The 20083-nt window shown below is 34.3% G+C and overlaps 1 protein-coding gene across 1 annotated transcript; it reads right to left on the bottom strand.

The window, feature by feature from the left end:
- Positions 1–16812: 16812 nt before the first annotated feature.
- On the bottom strand, positions 16813–17607 carry LOC124352793. The gene has a single exon (XM_046802470.1). The coding sequence runs from the start codon at positions 17605–17607 to the stop codon at positions 16813–16815; it is 795 nt and encodes a 264-aa protein (XP_046658426.1).
- Between the last annotated feature and the right edge of the window lie 2476 nt (positions 17608–20083).

Raw genomic sequence — 20083 nt, 5'->3', positions numbered from 1 at the left:
CAAAGTTTTATCTATAAAGAAAAATCTTAAATTTCCAATAAAAAATACGTGTACATATTTTAGGAATTAAGTAGAGAATTGGATTTGTATAAATTTTTAAACCTAAATTTCTCTATTGTTAACTGGGTTTGTTTCTAGTGTTGACATTAACATTTTAAAAATAACAAAATTACAAGGAAACTAATGCCATAAACGGCCTTGAATCAAAAATGTCAGCCTAAGCCAAACTTGAGAATCTCCTGTTTATAAATCTCAAAGGCGTCGCATACTTAATATTAGACTATAGGATTTATATAAGCCTTTACATGAATTTCCATTTCAGACTGGTTTATATTTTAATTCCGATCGAAAACTTTTCCTATTTTAGTAATTGGCTGGGGCTAGTTAGGAGGAGGCGAACGGGACCTAACCCTCCCCAAGAACATTTCAAAATAATCGACCTCCTTATAGTCTATTTCGACTAAAAATAATATATTACTATATTACTGTAAAAATAAGCTACGTATTGTATTGTAATATGTCATGTGTGAAAATCTCATGATTCTGCTCAGCTTGTTTACTAACCTATCTATTCTTTCATCGTGGTTAACCATAAAAACTCTCTGAATATACTAACGCCACAGCTAATTCCCAAGGAGTAGCATGTACCATCGTCAAACTCAGTGTAGTCTATACAGGGTGATTCATGAAGTTCTCCCCCCACTTCTACAGCACATTGTACTAGTAAAAATAATGAAAAAATGTTATATAAACATATAGGTCCGAAAACGCTTCGTTAGCGAGTTACAGCTAGCGAAAGATTTCGCCTGAATTCCTGGGTAAAGAGTAAAATAAAGCCATACTGAACTTTTGGAAAGGTTAATTAAGTAAGAAATATCGTGGATTCTTATGTATTTTTACCTGATAAAGCTAATAAAATAGGTTTTCCAGAACTGTACCTGTAGTAGTTTTTGAGGGATTCAGGGTTAAATGCAAAAAATTGGGGCACGAAACAATGTTTTTTTAAGTTTTGATGTACAATAACTTTGTTAAATTGGTAATAAATACATAAAATCAACAAACATTAATTTTAGAGAATTTAATTCTGAGAAAATTGATATAATCAAAGTCTAAAATAAAACAGAAATAAGTACCAAAACAATCGATTTTATTCAGTATAATACATTACTAGCTGTAAAGAAATACCGTACGGTATTTAGTTAAAATAAAACAAAAACAAAATGTTTGTTCCTTAATGATGAGATAAATTGAGAAAACAAGATTAACTGTTAAATAAATTTGTTTGTAAATAAAAATATCATGTTTTATTACATTGTATTTTTTTTTTTAATAAAAAAAATTTACATCAAATGTTTGAAAATAAATGAAGCAAACATTTTCCCATTATTGTTTACTAATCATCGAAATGCAGTTTTTTGTTTTATTAATTTCTAAGTTGGTAACGCACGAATAACAGCTGATCAACAATGGTATTCTGTACTGTTACGTTAGAACTGTGTATTAGTGGTGTTTTGCAAGCTACAGCAGGAGATCGGGTTCTGTGAATCGTGTTATTAAATGCAATTTTTCTGTGAGTTATAATTAGATTGTTTATTCAGCGAAAAAAATGCCTTACTTATTTACATCAGAGGAATACGCTGATATGGTTTTTATCTTGGGTTACTGTAATGGTAATGCTAGAGCTGCTGTAGAAGAATATGAACTACGTTACCCTAATAGGAGGATTCCAGATACCAAAACAATTTCAGGAACTTTTCGTACTCTTCGGGAAACAGGATCACTACCAAGTACTAGAACCAATTATGAACGAGCTGTCCAACTTGATGATGATATTGTTATTAATGCTGTTCATCACAGTCCAGGTGTAAGTACACGACGTATTTCTAGGCGGATAGGAGTTTTCGCAGTCAACGGTGTGGAGGTCACTTAATCGAAACAAATTTTATCCGTTTCATAAACAAAAGGTTCAACATCTTACAGCTAGGGGATGGTCCGCTTCGCTTGGAGTTTTGCAACTTTTTGAATATTAATAATCAACTCTACAAGCGTATTTTGTTTACGGATGAGGTACAATTCACTCGGGATGGTGTCAATAACTTGCACAATGAACACTCATGGGCAGAAGAAAATCCACATGAGGTAGTGGAACAGAACTTTCAACACCGATTTAGCGTCAATGTCTGGTGTGGCCTTTTGCACAATCGGCTGATTGGACCTTTCATATTACCTGGACGCCTAAATGCTGAGTTCTATTTGCATTTCCTTCAAGAAGAGTTGCCGCAGCTGTTAGAGAATGTTCCTTTACATCTCAGACAAAATTTGTACTTCCAGCATGACGGAGCACCTCCCCCCACTTTTCACGTGCCGTTTCTGCTTACTTAAATCATTAATTTCCTGGACACTGGATTTGGTCGTGGAGGACCTCACCCTTGGCCACCAAGATCACCAGATCTATCTCCATTGGATTATTGCATCTGGGGATGGATGAAAGACATTGTATACAAGACAAAAGTGAATTCTCGTGATGAATTAATTGCCCGTATTATGGATTCGGCTGTGCAGATACAGGGAAGTCCTGAAAAATTAAGAAATGCAACAAAAGCAATACACAAACGTGCTGCAAAATGTATTGATAATGATGGCCTCATTTTTCGAACATCTATTATAAAAAGGTGCGTACGGTTGGTCCAACCTGATTAATTTTGCTTAAAACTAGTAATGTATTATACTGAATAAAATCGATTTATTGGTACTTATTTCTGTTTTATTTTAGACTTTGATTGTATCAATTTTCTCAGAATTAAATTCTCTACAATTAATGTTTGTTGATTTTATGTATTTATTACCAATTTAACAAAGTTATTGTACATCAAACTTAAAAAAACATTGTTTCGTGCCCCAATTTTTTGCATTTAACCCTGAATCCCTCAAAAACTACTACAGGTACAGTTCTGAAACCTATTTTATTAGCTTTATCAGGTAAAAATACATAAGAATCCACGATATTTCTTACTTAATTAACCTTTCCAAAAGTTCAGTATGGCTTTATTTTACTCTTTACCCAGGAATTCAGGCGAAATCTTTCGCTAGCTGTAACTCGCTAACGAAGCGTTTTCGGACCTATGTTTATATAACATTTTTTCATTATTTTTACTAGTACAATGTGCTGTAGAAGTGGGGAGAGAACTTCATGAATCACCCTGTAATAGTCTAGAAAGCAGAAATGGCTTTTATGCAAAATTTTCAAGCTCATAGCTTGCTTCATTTTTGAGATACATCATGCAGATATACAGGCTAAAACATATTTTTTTCCAGCTTTTTCGTGTGATAGGCGTCGCTAATTCTCAGACAATAAATAAAATGTTTTCATTATATTATGATTTTCCCAGTAGCATTGAACCATTAACCAATAAATTAAATTTTATATAGCATATGTTCCTGTATTAGTTTTGTGATGTGTTGGTGTAACTGCAGCTTTCAATTTTCTTCTCTCTGTACTGTTGTCTGCTTTTTCAACCCATCTTGTAAGAATTTTGTGCTGGGGTCAAGAAGAGGTTACGAGATCTTGGTTTAAGAACTTACTACTAATTGAACAATAAAATGAGTGCTTGGAGAGCAGCCGGTCTAAAGTAAAGTCGATCAGCTAGTTCAATTGATTCTGTATTTTACTCTTAATCATTATGGAAAATCTTCGATGGTGTCAGCTACCCAATTAAAAGTTGGAACTTTTTTGGGGGTAGCCAATGCCATTGATTTTCCAACAGCTTAAATCTTTAATTGAAATAGGCTATTCTATTTTAATTTGGGGGATAGGATTAATCTGCTTACAAAAAGTTCCATTTATATACACACACACATATAGTCGCTTAACTTAATGTATTTAGATTTTTTCTATACAGCCTAATTTGCAAAGTAGTCTGGTTGTCTTTGCTAAGTTTAATTACACCCTGAAGTAAAAGCAATGATTCCTCTGCTCTCAAAAGATTTTATATACAATAGACCTGAATAATTTATTGTTATCAAATTAATATTTTATTATCCCAAAACAGATTCAGCCCTAACATTCAATGAGTGAAGATGTTAAAAGTTTACCTTAACACCGGCTGTAGTATAATAAATGCCAAACTCTCGAATGATCAATAATATCAAACTTAAACCAAATTATGTTATAGGCATTTCAAATTGAGTATAAAAGGGAGGGCTATTAACCCATTGAGTGCCGGAGCATCGCTGTCAGCGATCCCGCATTATATGCAAGAAATGCCAGAATCGCTGTTAGCGACTTCTGCAGTAACGCTTAGCCTACATTTTATATAGTATTTATCTAAATTGGCTCAATGAGTATACATACGCATTCCAAAGGCTTCAAACTAACTTTTGATGTAGGTTTTGTTGCATTTTGGTTAGATTCTGATTTTTACGGGCGGTTGTAAAGGTGAGCGAGTCAGTCGCGTTTAGAATCGACCGCTACGCGGACGAGCCGTCACGTGTTTTGTTTGCGCTGAGCTGTTTATTTCACAAATGATATTGAAAGTTTTTTAAGTGTAAATGGGTTTGTAGTGTTACTATCTTTCAAATTATTTCGTTCGTGTTTGTTGTTTCTAGTCTGTGTGTAAGTAGAACAATGATTTGGCCGCGAGTTGCGGCGATCATAAGCATCTAGTACTTTACTAAATACGTTTGTATAGTTTTTGTGTTTGTTCAGTGATATTTATAAACAATAAAGTCGTAAAAAACATCGCTGACAATGAAGATCTAGTATTGCAGGCATTAGATTTAAGCATTATCAGTGTAGACAATACACAGACTGTTAGGTTAAGTTAGAAAATTTCTAGTTTTGTAGTGGTTCGTAGTTTTCATATTTATTTTCCAAACTTTATTTATAAAAAAAAATTGTACATGTCTTTTTGTAAAGAAATTAAATGGCGTATAAGATAGAATAACTAAAAGTGAACAAATAAAATATCTCAATAACACTAAGTTGTGTCAAAAAAAATCAAAAAAAAACGAAATGTTTTTTGCTCATAAAGTTTATGTTCATGATTTTTTTTAATTTGTTATAAAAACATTAAATAAGTGATCAATGTATTATATGTATAAAGAAAATATATTTATCTTAAAAAAAAAAAAACGAAAACCCAAGACATTATACCAATAAATAAATTTGTTATGAATTTTGAACCAGACCCTTGCAGAATCAGGAATTTTCGCTCGGCATTTTATGCATAGGGGAGACCGGGGCACTATTGGACGTAATTTCATGTTTCACTTTATGCATTTTTCTAATTATGAAAACTGTTAGTTAAAAAATTTTAGTTTTTTGCCTTGTGTTTAGTTGGTCTTCTAGAACCCCACAACAAATTTTCTAGATAATTTGAGCACCCTTTTATGTGGATTATTTTTTTTTTTATAAAACCTCTACATTTTGTCCAAATTTGCCCCGTCGGGGCAGTTTTTGGACAAAATGATTTTTTATTGGGGCACAATTGGACAGTGCTAAAAATTGGTTTAATTGGACATAAAAATAACTCATTTATAGGTTTCAAACATCATCTATATTTAAGTAAAACATATATACAAACTTTATAACTGAAAAAAACAGAAGACACACGTAAAAAAAACTATTTGAAATTAAAAGTAGTCAAATTTTCCTTGAAAACAAAGCAGTTTGCTGCTCTGGATGTCCCACCAATTATATCTGGTTGTCGCAGCTTGAAACTCGATGTCTTTGGTTTCGACAAAGCTGACTTCAACATTTTCTGGGAAGTAAAACTTGTAAGAGTTTTGGTTCTTTTTGAGAAATTTCACACTGAAACCATCAGTCACATGCTCCTCTATTTGGCCAATAAAGTGGTAGATGGCCTTCTTAGAAGCAAACTTTGTCAGTATGAAGTCATTTGTGGCATAGTTTTTATCAGGAAGGTAATCAAACAGTTCTTCTTCATCCTCAGAAAAGTCTTCAGGACTAAGGCCTCCATCGTCTAGTTTTATTTGTATCTCATCTTCGTTGCTAGATGAGTCATCTTGATACAGCTTTCTACAGGCCCCCTCAGTTTTTTTTTCTTCTTACTTTCCTTTTTTACTGCCCTCTCTCTTGTTTTCTTTTTTCCACCAACATTTTCTTATGTTCTTTTTTCTTTTAACTCTGCTACAAGAGCATCTTTCTCTGGAGTATCAGTCAGAATTCGCGAACGACCTTTTTTTCGGCCTCGCCTTTCCTTTCCCTTAGGAACGTATTTGGGGTTAAGGCATGACATCCTCTGGAGTAAGCGTCAATGTAGTAGGTCTTTTAAACATTTACTGGTTGTGGCGTTGATGGGCCAGGTACATTCGGGTCAATAGTTGGCTTGTTTGATGATTGTGAGCCTTGTGGGTCGTCAGAGCTTTGGCTATTTTCCATCAACTGGAAAGTCACATGACGTACCAGGCACTGGATTATGGTTTGTTGGTTTCTTCTACTTGCGATGACATAAACACGGTCAGTCACACTGGCACCCTTGAAATCCATTGTCAGTGAACACACTGCGGCTGAGTGGATAGATTCCAGCTTTACGAAATCCACTTTTGATGTTAGATGCAGTGAAAGATTCAACAAATGGTTTAGCAGTAAGCTGAGCAATTTCTCGAATTGTAATCGTATGACCAGGATGTTGAGATAGCCAGAGATTGAATTCAGAACGTAAGCGCCTTTTAAACGGACTAAAAACTGCTACATCCAGCGGCTGACTTTTGTGCGTTGTGTGTGGATGGCTAGTGATCATATGTATGCCATGATCTCCTGCTGTACATCACCACATCCAAGCCAATGTGGGACTCATAGGATTATCCAGGGTTAAAACCACGGGGTTTTCTTTAGAACATTTTGGTGGCCCTTTTTGGATATGTTTAAGCGTCTCTAAAAAGAGAGCTGATGTCCATCCAACCAGAATCAGAATAAAGAGCTTTGCTTCCTTCAGGTGCCCCAATCATGTAGGCAAAGTTTGGGCGTTTTCTGGGGAAAATGTAAATTGGTGGCAAGTAAGTCCCATCGGCGCATATGACGGCACAGAAAGTTATTTGCTCCCCCCTCTCTCCTGATACGACTTGGCCCACCTGTTTTTGTTCCCCTTGCTGCAATCACTTTTTGGCGCCTCCAGCACAGTACTTATTCCACTCTCGTCTAAATTTAAAATTCTTGACGGAGGAACTTCTACTTTTTTGCGAACAAAGCTTCTAGGTTGTCAAAATACGTTCCCACGTTGTGTTTATTAAAGCTAGTGTTCCTGGACAGACTAGTCCTTTTCTGCTTGGCGAAGTGAAAGTCCTTGAATGTCTCTTCATAAAATGGTTTAGCCATTCTTCTCCTGATAAGCCTGTAGTACGCCATTTAGCAGGTATGCGTTGATCGAGATTCAAAGCCAAGGCCATATTTGAAGGCTAATTCCCTGGCCATCATGTAAGTTAGGCCATAGTTCATTCTGGACCTTTCAATGCAATAGTCTGCAATTTTTTGTTCTTGTTCAGGTGTAAATACTTGTCTTTGAGAGTATTTAGTGTTATAAACAGGGGCCATATCTTCTATAGTAACCTCTTTTACTGGCTGGTGCTCATCTTCAACCTCTTGAAATAAAGTTACATTTTCATTGCCCACAGGCTCATTGACATGATCCTCATTGTTAAGCTCATCAACTCCATTACCATTGTTAGGCTCATTAGCTATAAGACTATTCTCATTGTTGACTTCCTTTTGCTTTACTTTGTTGAGTCTGAAATGTAGGGTCGACTTTTTAAGCCCATGGGCTTCGGCAGCTTCTCTAATGGATCGGTAGTTACCATTTCTATAGTCATTTAATGCCGCTACTATAGATTCTTCAGAAATATTAGCCCTGTCTGTTTTCTTTATATACTTCCTAACCATCTTTAACCTGGAAAAACAAAAAAACAGTATGTAGCAATGACAAAACATAAAATAATGTTTTGTCCAATTGTGCCCCATACTTTTGTCCAAAACTGCCCCGAGGTAGGTTAAGATATAAAAATTGAAGATTACAGAAAGGAAGTGACATAAACCTCAAAATGAATGAATTCATTGCATAGTCAGTTAAACTAACAATTTCAAAATAATAGACACAATTGTTTCAGGATAATACTTACTGTGAAAGAGATAAGTTTGTGAATATGCAAAATCACTTCATTTTGGGTAAAAAACATAAAATATGAACTCAATTTCTAAGAAGATGTGCCACAATAACCAAACTTTCCACAGTGAAATGTGACCGTCTCAGGCATACCAAAATGGGAAATTGAAGGGAGACAAAAATTTCCCTCTAGCTATAAAAGGCATTGTCCAATAGTGCCCCCGGTCTCCCCTACCACATAGCAAAACGCTGCGGCACTCAAAGGGTTTAATGTGATGGTGAATAAAAAAATAATCTAGGTTATGTTGTATTTATAAACAAACGGAATAGTATAACATTTTCTAAATTTTTACTTGTTGAAGGATAGGCCTAAACATGTCTGACACAAATAAAACATGTACATCATGCATGCTGTCATTACAGATGGGCATTAGTAATTTTAGTAACAGGTAATTCAGTGGAAACCTACTCAGTGGTAGGATGGGGGGGGGGGGGTGGGGGGGGGGGGGGGTGGGGGGGGGGGGGGGTGGGGGGGGGGGGGGGTGGGGGGGGGGGGGGGTGGGGGGGGGGGGGGGTGGGGGAAATTGTTTCACAAGTAGCCTAGCTCAGCTAAATAATGTTTTAACGACGAATCTTTTACTTTTTTTTTTTCAAAAAAGTAACACCAACCTTTAAAATAAAACGAAATATCAATCATTGTATTTTTTATTACAATCAAATTGGATTTGGGAGTAGTTTTGCTGAAAATTGTTTCCTATTGGCCAAGTTGTTGAATTGGGCAATCAAAAGACTCAAGAGATACTCACTTCAGTGTTTCTATTCCCCCTACAAATCAAAACTTTTCAACAGTTCCAGTTTTGGTTTGTACACACTTTTTGTTTCTTTGTACCAGACGACAAAACTTACTTTTTAATTTTCTAGTAAAAAATCAATACTCAATAAATAATTTATAATAAAAAACTTTTAATTGTAGTTTTAAGACATATTACACTTTTTAATAATAATCCATAATTATCAATTAAAGTTTAGTCTTTCTGTATATACATACAGTGGCTGATCAACGGCTAGACTAAAATCCCAACTAGTAGGAAAAAATAAATGTATTTATAACATGTTATATGTTTTTTTCATGCATAAATAAACGTTTTTTTCTTTCTGGCTTCTGAGTTACTCGCAATATATTCTGACCCCTGAATTCCACCCAACTGGCTCTTATATTCTAACCCCGGAGTTCCTCCCAATCGACATTAACTTTCTGTTCTCCGAGTTCCACCCAATGTCATTATATTTTGACCTCTGAGTTCCTCCCAATCGACATTAATTTCCTGTTCTCCGAGTTCCATCCAATGTCATATTCTGACCTCTGAGTTCCTCCCAATCGATATTAATTTTCTGTTCTCCGAGTTCCACCCAATGGCATTATATTCTAACCTCTGAGTTCCTCCCAATCGACATTAATTTTCTGTTCTCCGAGTTCCACCCAATGTCATTATATTCTGACCTCTGAGTTCCTCCCAAAATCGACATTAATTTTCTGTTCTCCGAGTTCCACCCAATGTCATTATATTCTGGCCTCTGAGTTCCTCCCAAATGGTACTAAACTCTGACTTCTTAGTTTGACCCAACTAGCATTATATTCTCTACTCTGCGTACCCTCCAAATAGTATCATGAATTTTAATAAATATGTCTAATAATATTACAAATTCAGGAATTTAATAAAACTCGTAAAAAGTTAAGTGGTGCCACAATTTATATAGATAAAGTCATTTGTAATTTAACGAGAATCCATTTAAATAAAAAAACTCAGTTCCTAGAAAAGTAATTTAATTTTCTTTTGCATTGGTAAACAAAACAAACTTATTTTAATATTAGAATTAAGTTGAAGTTTGGTTCCAGCCACCAGTATCTCATTAGAGAGGTTGTCTGTACTGCTCTTACTGTTGGCATAAAACACTATTTAATAATACTGCTACTGTGTTTTAGTGTCCAATGATTAAAGATGAATAGAGAGTTGATTAGGAAATCCGATGTAACGTGTTACAAAGATTAATATATCTCCACAAAAATCGTTAAGACGCTTTTAAACTGAGGTTTAAAAATAATTTGGTTCTCTAGTAAGGTAAGACACCTAAAACATCATGCGTGTGTGCAAAGAGAGAAGAGTATACATAGACGTCCTTTCGAGTACCTACATTTGATTCATACAAAATGCTCATTATGAAAATTTTCTTTATCTTTCTTATTTAAACAAGCATGGAGTCCTTTTAATAGCAAAACGTATCAAGGACTGTGTTGAAGCCACCACCACTGGCTGATAGGAGAGAGGCTGAGTGTGTGTGATACGAAGGAAGATACATAAGATACGAGGCAGAACCTTTGAAGAACTGTGAAGAAGCTGCCATTACTAGTGGAGAGATGTGAGATGGGCTGTGTTTGATTCTAGAAAGGAAGAAGTAGACAAAATACACTTGTTCCATGATGACAAAACTTGTAAGAACTGTATGAAAGCTGCAATCATCAGTAAAGACATGTGGGATGGGTTGTGTGTGATACTAGAGAGGAGGAAGTAGACACACGACACTTATCCAATAATGACAAAACCTTTGAAGAACTGTGTGGAAGTTGCTACCTCAGTTAATATGTACTTTTTACGAAAATCCCTACCTCAGTAGTTTGACCTAGACAAATTAAAATTTCAATATTACAAAACATTATTTTAAAACCAATTCCTATACCTTTATGGAATAGGTGTATAGGAAATACAATTAGATTAACCAAACCATTAACAATAGACACATACCACCATAAGCTTTTGATTAGTACACGATTTATCATATTTGAGGTTATGAGAAGAAAATATAGTATTCCTCCCGTAACTCTGTGTCTCAATAACTACCATTTTTTTATAAATACACTAAAGAACAATTTGTATTTGGAAATGTTAAACACAATGCATGGAGAAACGCAGACATCAAAATGACCGCGATAGCCTTGGCAATTATAGAGCAAAGAACATGCGTGACGATACATTCCATGACGAAAACTTACTCCGTGCAAAACATAAATCCATAGCTCTCCAAAAGAAGTATTCACTTCAAAAAGTCGAGTGAATAAGAGAATAAAAACGCAAAAACATGCAAAAGAGCCGTTGCACGAGAACATGGGTAGCCCTAAGACAGTGATTGCATATAACATATACCGTAGATAGAGAAAGTCTCCTCGAAGCTAAGTATTGCAGGCGTTAGTTTCCTTCTACAATACATCGTGACCCGACCAACTATAACGAGGCTCATTGTCATGAGATTAGGATCTCTTTAAGGGGAGGTTAATCTATTTAAGCCTTATTCTGTCCGACCAAAGAGCCACTGGCCTGTGTGATGAAAAAAGAATAAAGGAATTGATACAGTACAGGGATGATTGTACTGATAAAAAAGGGAATAGTCACAGACAGACTCAGATCCACAGATCGCCTCATAGACCACTCGGCCATCGGCACTTCCTCGCTTGAACGAAACTGTACAAGTTATTTTGTGTGAAACACTCATTATACATTTCCTATTCATATTTTATATAGTATATTATAAAAATATATTCTGCAATTAGTTATAAGAACTAATATAAATCACTATGTGTAATAGTTCACTTTATTTAAACGGGTTTCTACATATTCAGATATTATTATCAACCTTGCAACTGTGCACCTGATTAGAAGACGTCCCTCGGCAACCCTCAAGCTTGCAATTGAAGCAACACACAACAATCACAATAACATCGACATTTCAATGTTTTTTACATTTCTTTATCAGTGGTTCTAATAATCACACATTATTTCCAGTGTGTCTGTATTTCTAATTAATTTCTTCCTTGATAAAAATCTTATAATATGTAGCTTAGACAAATTAAAGGCTCGTAAATGTATGCAAAATAATGCATAGTCCACCGATTTCTCCTAAACGCAAGAATAAATAAAAATACTTATAATTTACAAACATTTTTCTCTTTCATTACACTGAATTAAACTCAAACTGAATTACGCTCTAAAGCAGCTATCTTATGTAAATATAATAATAAGTTACTACATAAGTTACCTTTTAATATTCGTAAAAATAAGACTGGCATATAAATAAATATTTGTTTCACTATAAAATAAGGCTTTTCAATGACCTTATACTTATAAAAATTTCATTAATTACAATAAATATCTACTGTGCACTGAAATTTATATTGACAATCTTATACTTAAGAGGCATATCTAGTAGTGACTCAACAGGAGTAAACTGAGAAATAAAAACTCTTGAATTCTGTATATATATTTCTTTGTCAAGGTCCGAGGTTACAGAAGAATAATTAATTGCTTGATGTGAAACATGTTATTTGAGAGCCTATGTTTCTCTCCGAGTGGAACAATACGTTACAAGATAAATGCACTCGTTCTCGGCACTGATCAGACATGGGTGTTCTTCAACCTTTTCTGCAGGTTTAGTGACAAGATAAATGCACTCGTTCTCGGCATTGATCAGACATGGGTGTTCTTCAACCTTTTCTGCAGGTCTAGTGACAAGATAAATGCACTCGTTCTCGGCATTGATCAGACATGGGTGTTCTTCAACCTTTTCTGCAGGTCTAGTGACAAGATAAATGCACTCGTTCTTGGCATTGATCAGACATGGGTGTTCTTCAACCTTTTCTGCAGGTCTAGTGACAAGATAAATGCACTCGTTCTCGGCATTGATCAGACATGGGTGTTCTTCAACCTTTACTGCAGGTCTAGTGACAAGATAAATGCACTCGTTCTCGGCATTGATCAGACATGGGTATTCTTCAACCTTTTCTGCAGGTCTAGTGACAAGATAAATGCACTCGTTCTCGGCATTGATCAGACATGGGTGTTCTTCAACCTTTTCTGCAGGTCTAGTGACAAGATAAATGCACTCGTCTCGGCATTGATCAGACATGGGTGTTCTTCAATCTATTCTGCAGGTCTAGTGACAAGATAAATGCACTCGTCTCGGCATTGATCAGACATGGGTGTTCTTCTACCGTTGCTACAGGTCTAGTGAAGTTCAGAGGTTACAGAAGAATAATGGATTGGTTAATGTGAAACAGGGGTTGTTTGGAACCCTATATTTCTCTCCGTGTGGAACAATATGTTACAAGATAAATACTGTCGTTTTCGGTATTGATCAGACGTGGATTTTCTGCAAACTTTGATGCCTTTTTTATGTTGGTTTTTTACGAAATATACGATGAAAATGTGTATAGTTTAAAGAATCTAGATCTATACTTAGTTTATTGATACACTAAAATCAAATAAAATTTAAAGAATAAATAATTGGAAAGTTGATTTATTTTATTATTTGTAATTTTTATTCTAAATATAACGTTTAAAAACTGAATGAATGAATGAATGAAAAATTTCTTTATTGTTGTCAGTTGTACATTTTACATACAGTAGATCTTAAACTAAAATCAACAATAAAGCCCGAGGTAACAAAATACCTGTTCGGGAATTACACTAGTACACATAAAGAAACAGCAACTCGAAAAAAAGGACTGCCCTACCAGATCCTCGTAATGATACACTCTAAAACAACTATAACTAGATTAACTTCTAAAAAAAGTAACATAAAACAGAAATATATGTGAAATGTTGATCAGATGTTCAAGTAAATTATAATATAAAGTTACAATTTAAAAGTGTAATAATCATACTATAGTGTTGTAAAACCTGTCTACATCTTCTTCCAATAACAAAACATGCCGAAGCATTTTAACAAACTTATTTTTGATTTTACATTTTCTTAAATATTCTGGTAAACAATTAAAAAACTTTGGTCCTAAAAAAGATAGAATTTCTTAAACAAGGTTAGATGGGGTCTCGGAACTTGAACGTTTATTCTTCTCTGACTATAATGTGAATTTGCATTGTAAAAACTGCTGCTTTGATTATAAAATGATTTTAATAATTTATAGATATACAGATTTTTTATCGGTAACACATTTAAATCTCTAAAAATTGGAGCTGAACTCTCCATTTTATTTTTAAATTTTATTATTCTTATGAAATGTTTTTTGCAGAGTAACAATTGGTTTGAGGGTTGTAATATAAGTTCCTCCCCAAATTTCTAAACCGTATTCAATTTTAGAATTTATAAAGGCAAAATAAACTTGTTTAAGCAATCCTGTATAGCATACCGTTCTAAGAGAATAAAAAAGTCTAACATACTTCACTAGTTTAGACTTAACTTCAGCTATATGAGATTTCCAATTCAACTTTGAATCTACCAGTAATCCAAGATACTTAATACTATCAACCTGTTCTAAGTTTGAACAATTACACACTATATTATTATTAGAATGACAACTCAAAACATGGTATTTAACAGGTGAAATAAAGGATACTTTTCTACATAAGTTAAATAATAAGTATTTGGTTTTAGGGCTCATTAACATGAAATTATTAGAAAACCACCATCTTAAAGCATTTACATCATGTTGCATACTCAGTTGTACTTGTGCTAGTGAGTCTGCTTTATAAAATAAAGCAGTATCATCCGCAAATGCTACAATCTTGCCCTTGAAATTACCATTGCACAAATTATTAATATAAATTAGAAAAAGAGGGCCAGACAAAACTGATCCTTGGGGTATCCGTAGACTTAGTTTACCTACTTCACTGAAAGTTTTATTAGCTCTAGTTACTTGGGTTCTATCTGTCAAATAAGAACAAAACCATTGCAAAGCAATTCCCCTGATGCCTGCGTCATGCATTCTATTTAAAAGTACTCGATGATCCACTGTATCGAACGCCTTCATGACGTCGACAAATAGTCCAGCGCACACTTTTCCTTCATTCATGCCTGTGTAGACCTGAGACATGAAGTCCAATAAGGCAGCACTTGTATTTAACTTACTTTGGAACCCATACTGTTTTTTACTATAAAAACTATGTTTTGTAAGAAAATTCACTAGCCTCACCTTAACAACTTTTTCGAGTATTTCAGAAAATATTGAAAGTAACGCAATAGGTCGATAGTTGCCAGGATCTGATCTGTCATTTTTTTTTGAAGAGTGGAGTGACTACCGCATGTTTTAAAATTTTTGGGAACTCTCCTGTCGACAAGCTAAGATTTATCAAATAAACTAGCACGTCTGTAATTGATTCGGATATTTCCTTAATGATAACAGGTGTAATATTATCAAAACCAGGAGCTTTGTTATTTTTTAAAGATTTTATTATATTGCTTATTTCTTTGTTATTAGTCGGATACAAAAACATCGAGTCTTTTATTGCCACAGTATGGAAGATATTTTGGTGACAACTATTCATACGAGTGGGATTGGTGTTTTCTGCTTCTATTGTTTGTCTCAGGTCTACTGCAATTGAACAAAAGAAATTATTCAAAATGTTGGACACCTCTTTCGGGTTTGAAGTTGTAATATCATTGTGGTTTTTCACCAGAATTACACCTGAGTTTTTAACTTTATCCCCTACTAATTCCTTTATAGTTTTCCACTGTTTTTTTGTATTGGTTTTATTTGACTCTATAACATGTGAATAATGCAATTGTTTAGTGCGCTTTATTTGGTTTTTTAAACTGTTGTTAATAATCCTGTACCTATTTCTTAAATTCACATCATTAGGCCGCTTAGCAACTTTTTTGTACAAATTATTTTTTTCTTTAACGGCTTTTACAATACTTGCATTGATCCAGGGTTTTAAAAACTTATTACTAACGTTTACACAATTCGTAGAGACTGAAACATAACTTTGAATTTTAATCAGGAACAATTCAAATGCATCGGATATTGAAGTACAGTTGTATATTTCCAACCAGTTTTCTTGGCTTACAAGTAATTTAAGTGTATTTAAATTTACTGAAACATGTTCAAAACAGTTTTTTGTTATACGTGATGTACAATTATTTTTAATATTTAAACCCAAAACTGTCATCAAATGATCGGTTATATTTATCTTCAAAACTTCTGCTGTGTACTTAACAGAGCTATCAAACTTACTTCTACAAAAAACATGGTCTATACAGGTTTCTGAATGATTATTTATCCTTGTGGGTTCATTGACAAGTGAGTTGAGTCCATGACTTGCCATTAAAATTAAATAGTCCTCTACACTTCTAATAGATGTATCCAACAAATTAATATTTAAATCCCCTTTCACTATGAAATTTGCAGATTTTATACCGCTTAGTGTGTTTTGAAATTCGTCATTAAACATATTGATTGAGAACGCCTGTAATCTGTAAACTGCTAAAAGATCAACAGCTATGCCCCGTTCAAGTTTGAAGTGAAGGTGTACGACATCTGCCGTCGCCATTGTTGTTTTAACCTGACGTACACAATTCAATTGGTCGGATACAAAAACCGCCACGCCCCCCGCACGGTACTTATTATTACATTGAACATTTAACAAGAAAGTAGGCAAATTGTACTGACCCACCTCACTGTCACTTATCCAAATTTCTGTTAGTACAATAATGTCAGGCTTTCTTTTCAAACTTTCAAGAAACACTAAAAAATCGTCAAAATTAGACCTTAAACTACGGATGTTTTGATGTACTATTATTAAATCTGAACTATCAATAGTAGTAAACAAACTATTTTTAAAACTTGTTTCTTTTAAACTATTCATTTAGGTGAACATGATGAACTGTTTGTACTGTTGTCTGTGAGGAGTTAGTTACCTGGAGCTTGAGGCGAGCCTGTTGCTGCCGGCAGCTTCCTCAGCTTCTCCACGTCGTTCCAGTTGCTCACTGCTGACACCTTGTCACCTTCTGATGGTCGGACCAGGATCTTGCCGTTCCGTATCCAGACGAACGTGAATCCTTTTTCTTTCTTGATCGATCGTACTTCGTTGAATATCCGCCGTCTTGTAGGAGTAAGGCTCTCATTTATATAGATGACACTTGCTGGGCTTGGGAAACCAATGTCAGACGTATTCAGATTTCTCTTGACTCTCCTTTTTTGTAGAAACTCTTCCTTGACTGTTTTTCTTGTAAACTTCACTACGATGCCTCGGGGTCTTTCGCCACTTTTCCCTCCAAGTCTGTGACAGACATCCACCATCTCTTCCTTTACGTGTATGTTTAGACTGTTTCCGACTTGTTGAACTAGACTGAAAACATTTTCATTTTCTTTCTCAGGAACCCCATGGATTTCTATTGTATTAAGTCTAGAGTATTGCTCAGCTTCGTCTTGACGGGCTTCCAGCTCAACAATTTTTATTTGCAGCCTTTTATGTTCGAACAAAAGTTGTTCATACAAGTCTTTATACCTGTTCAAAGCCTCAGACTGTGAATCCACAGTTTTTCTTAACTCGGAGATAGTTTGATGGCAGAGTTCGATGGATTTTCCAAGTTCAAGTTCAAGTTTTTTAGTTTGATCTTTGTTTTCTTGTCTCATCTCTTGTAGTAGCTTCATGACGTCACTTATGTCTGGTGAACTCTTCTCCAGCTCGGATTCCACTTGCATACTTGTTCTATGAAGCCTACTGCATTGTGTACATCTCCAGATTTGATTTTCCTTCTGAATAAAATCAATATCATCCTTTGACATCCCTGCACAAGCTCCATGAAATCTGTTTTTGCAATCAACGCATTGTACTTTCAGACTATTTGCCACAACTTTTTTAACGCAAACTCCACATTTATCCGACATGATAACTATTATTCGAAAAACAACGCACTTACACTCTTTACAACACCACAAAAAACAGTAGTAACTCAGACAACAAGTCACATTAACAAAAGTTAACCTGTACACACGCTTGTTAAAACATACCGCTCTGTGTTTCACTAGGTTACTTCAGATAAGGAACTGATAAGAGGCAGACCGTCCGTTCCCTTCGAGCTCTGACGCATAACTGCAAACTACAAATGTAACAGATTTTCTGTCACCAGTGATGTACGGCTTTTCAAGCACAAAGTCATAGTTTGTAAAACTATATGATTTGGTTCTCGTTATAGTTCTAATATCCATTTACACATTACTAAGTGTGACATAATAAAGAAAAGAAGACTAGTTATCTTTATAATTAGTTTATAGCGATTCCCATGAATAGAATTTCACACTAAAAGTAACCTAGCAGACAGTTCTGGAAAGTAGTAAAATATGTATAGATTCATTTGTAATGAGTATACAGATTTATTACCCAATTTTAAACTTCTAAACTACCAAGTGTTCCCCCCTTAAAAACTGGTGAGCGAACTCATCACACGATCTCCCCCGAATATTAAACGTAGAGAGAGTGCAACCCTAAGTTTATACACTTCTGTTCAGTGGTTTTACCTCCGTAATTAGCTCCAGAGAATAGAGGTGTATAATACTGTTCTATCTCTCTACATATTATGAAAGAAAACATCAGTAATTAAACCACCATATCATATCTATACATAATTTATGAATTTCGGGCATAAGATAAAATGTTATTTAAACACTATTTTATACATTTGAGCAAAAAAACTAGTGAGGTAAATAACCAAGCAATGGCAATCTCATCTGTTACTTCTTTTGATAATCCTTTGGGCCAAAGCTAGCTAAGTATCATGCCAAAATACGACGTGATTTTTGTGGACTACGGGCTACTATCACACGCTTACTCTTCATATGCTTACTTTTGTTAAGTATACATAGTATTTAGTACTATATATATAGGTGTGTGTGTTTATATATATATATATATATATATATATATATATATATATATATATATATGTAGATATATATAGTAGGGTAGTTTATAAGATAGCTACAATTATTACCTGTACAATATTTCGTTCTATTACAACTTTTTCAAGTACACAAATAACACTGTATAAAAATAAATTAACAACTTTTAACAAACTTTCTTAAATTGTTATAAAGGTTTTGACACAGATACTCTTGGATGATTTGTAATTTTCAAATTAAAGTAATGCAATACAATTCTGAATTTTAGTGAATTTACTAGACAAGAACCTAAGGATTCGGTAAAAAACAATCATTTAGCGAATTCTAAGTCCGTATGGTTATTTAAATTTGAATGTGAATTTATGGGCCAATTCATAATTCCTTAGATTCAAATCGTTTCGAGAGATACTTTCACAAGGTTTAATTGTCCTTATAGCTCTTTGAGTTCATACAGCAATCCTCAAAGACTTTCTTATCATAAATAGCCTGTAAGGGTACTGGCATTTTTTCACTTTCTGATTTATTAAATCTATCACTTGCCTTTCTTACTCGCAGAGAATTTGAGATTTGCCTAATGTAGTCCTTGGGACAAAACCTACAAGTTAGGTGGTAAATTGCATTGTTTAAGGTATAGCCTAATTTACCAGCTATTGGATAAGTTTTTAGTGATGCTACTTTTGAATTGATCAGACTTGTTCATAATTTTGCAAATACCACAACTTGGTTTATTATATGGATCACATGCAAGAAATAAATTTTAAGCATTTTTCAGACATTCATATTGAAGCATATTCTTGAAATATTAAGGTCTTTTTTATACTATTCTAGGTGTTCTGAACACCTGTTCAGAACCTCTTAACCTTTCTGTTAAGAGCGAGTTTATTAAGATTTCGTAGCCAATTATCATAATTGAATATATATACCAAATTGATATTAGTTTAATTTGGTGTTTCTAACAACCGTTATTTAAATCTCCAAAACGTAGTGAATAGGTAGGAAATTGCGTTATTTGCAACTTTAAATTATACCCTAAAACGTATTAAATATTCTTGATTATTACTGTTATATGTATAAAGATAGTGAGCCAGAACTAGCCTGCAAAACTCACACAAGCGTCATTACATTTAAAGTATAGGAGTGGATTAACAAATGAATCTGATTGAAAAATCCTTTAATATTAGGGGATGACTAAATTACCTGATTTTTTTCCATCTCAAAGTAAAATACAATATGCTTGTCGGTTTTACACTCATACTCTTGGTTCTTATCTTAAGATGGG

This window comes from Homalodisca vitripennis, chromosome 1 (assembly GCF_021130785.1).
Source record: "Homalodisca vitripennis isolate AUS2020 chromosome 1, UT_GWSS_2.1, whole genome shotgun sequence".
In the NCBI taxonomy this organism is placed as follows: Eukaryota; Metazoa; Arthropoda; class Insecta; order Hemiptera; family Cicadellidae; genus Homalodisca; species Homalodisca vitripennis.
The sequence above is the reverse complement of the archived record's forward strand: the minus strand, read 5'-3'. Positions and strand labels throughout refer to the sequence as shown.

Bases quoted from the DNA above. Each gene is read 5' to 3' on its own strand.
- LOC124352793 (XM_046802470.1), bottom strand. From the start codon at position 17,607: ATGCAAGTGGAATCCGAGCTGGAGAAGAGTTCACCAGACATAAGTGAC.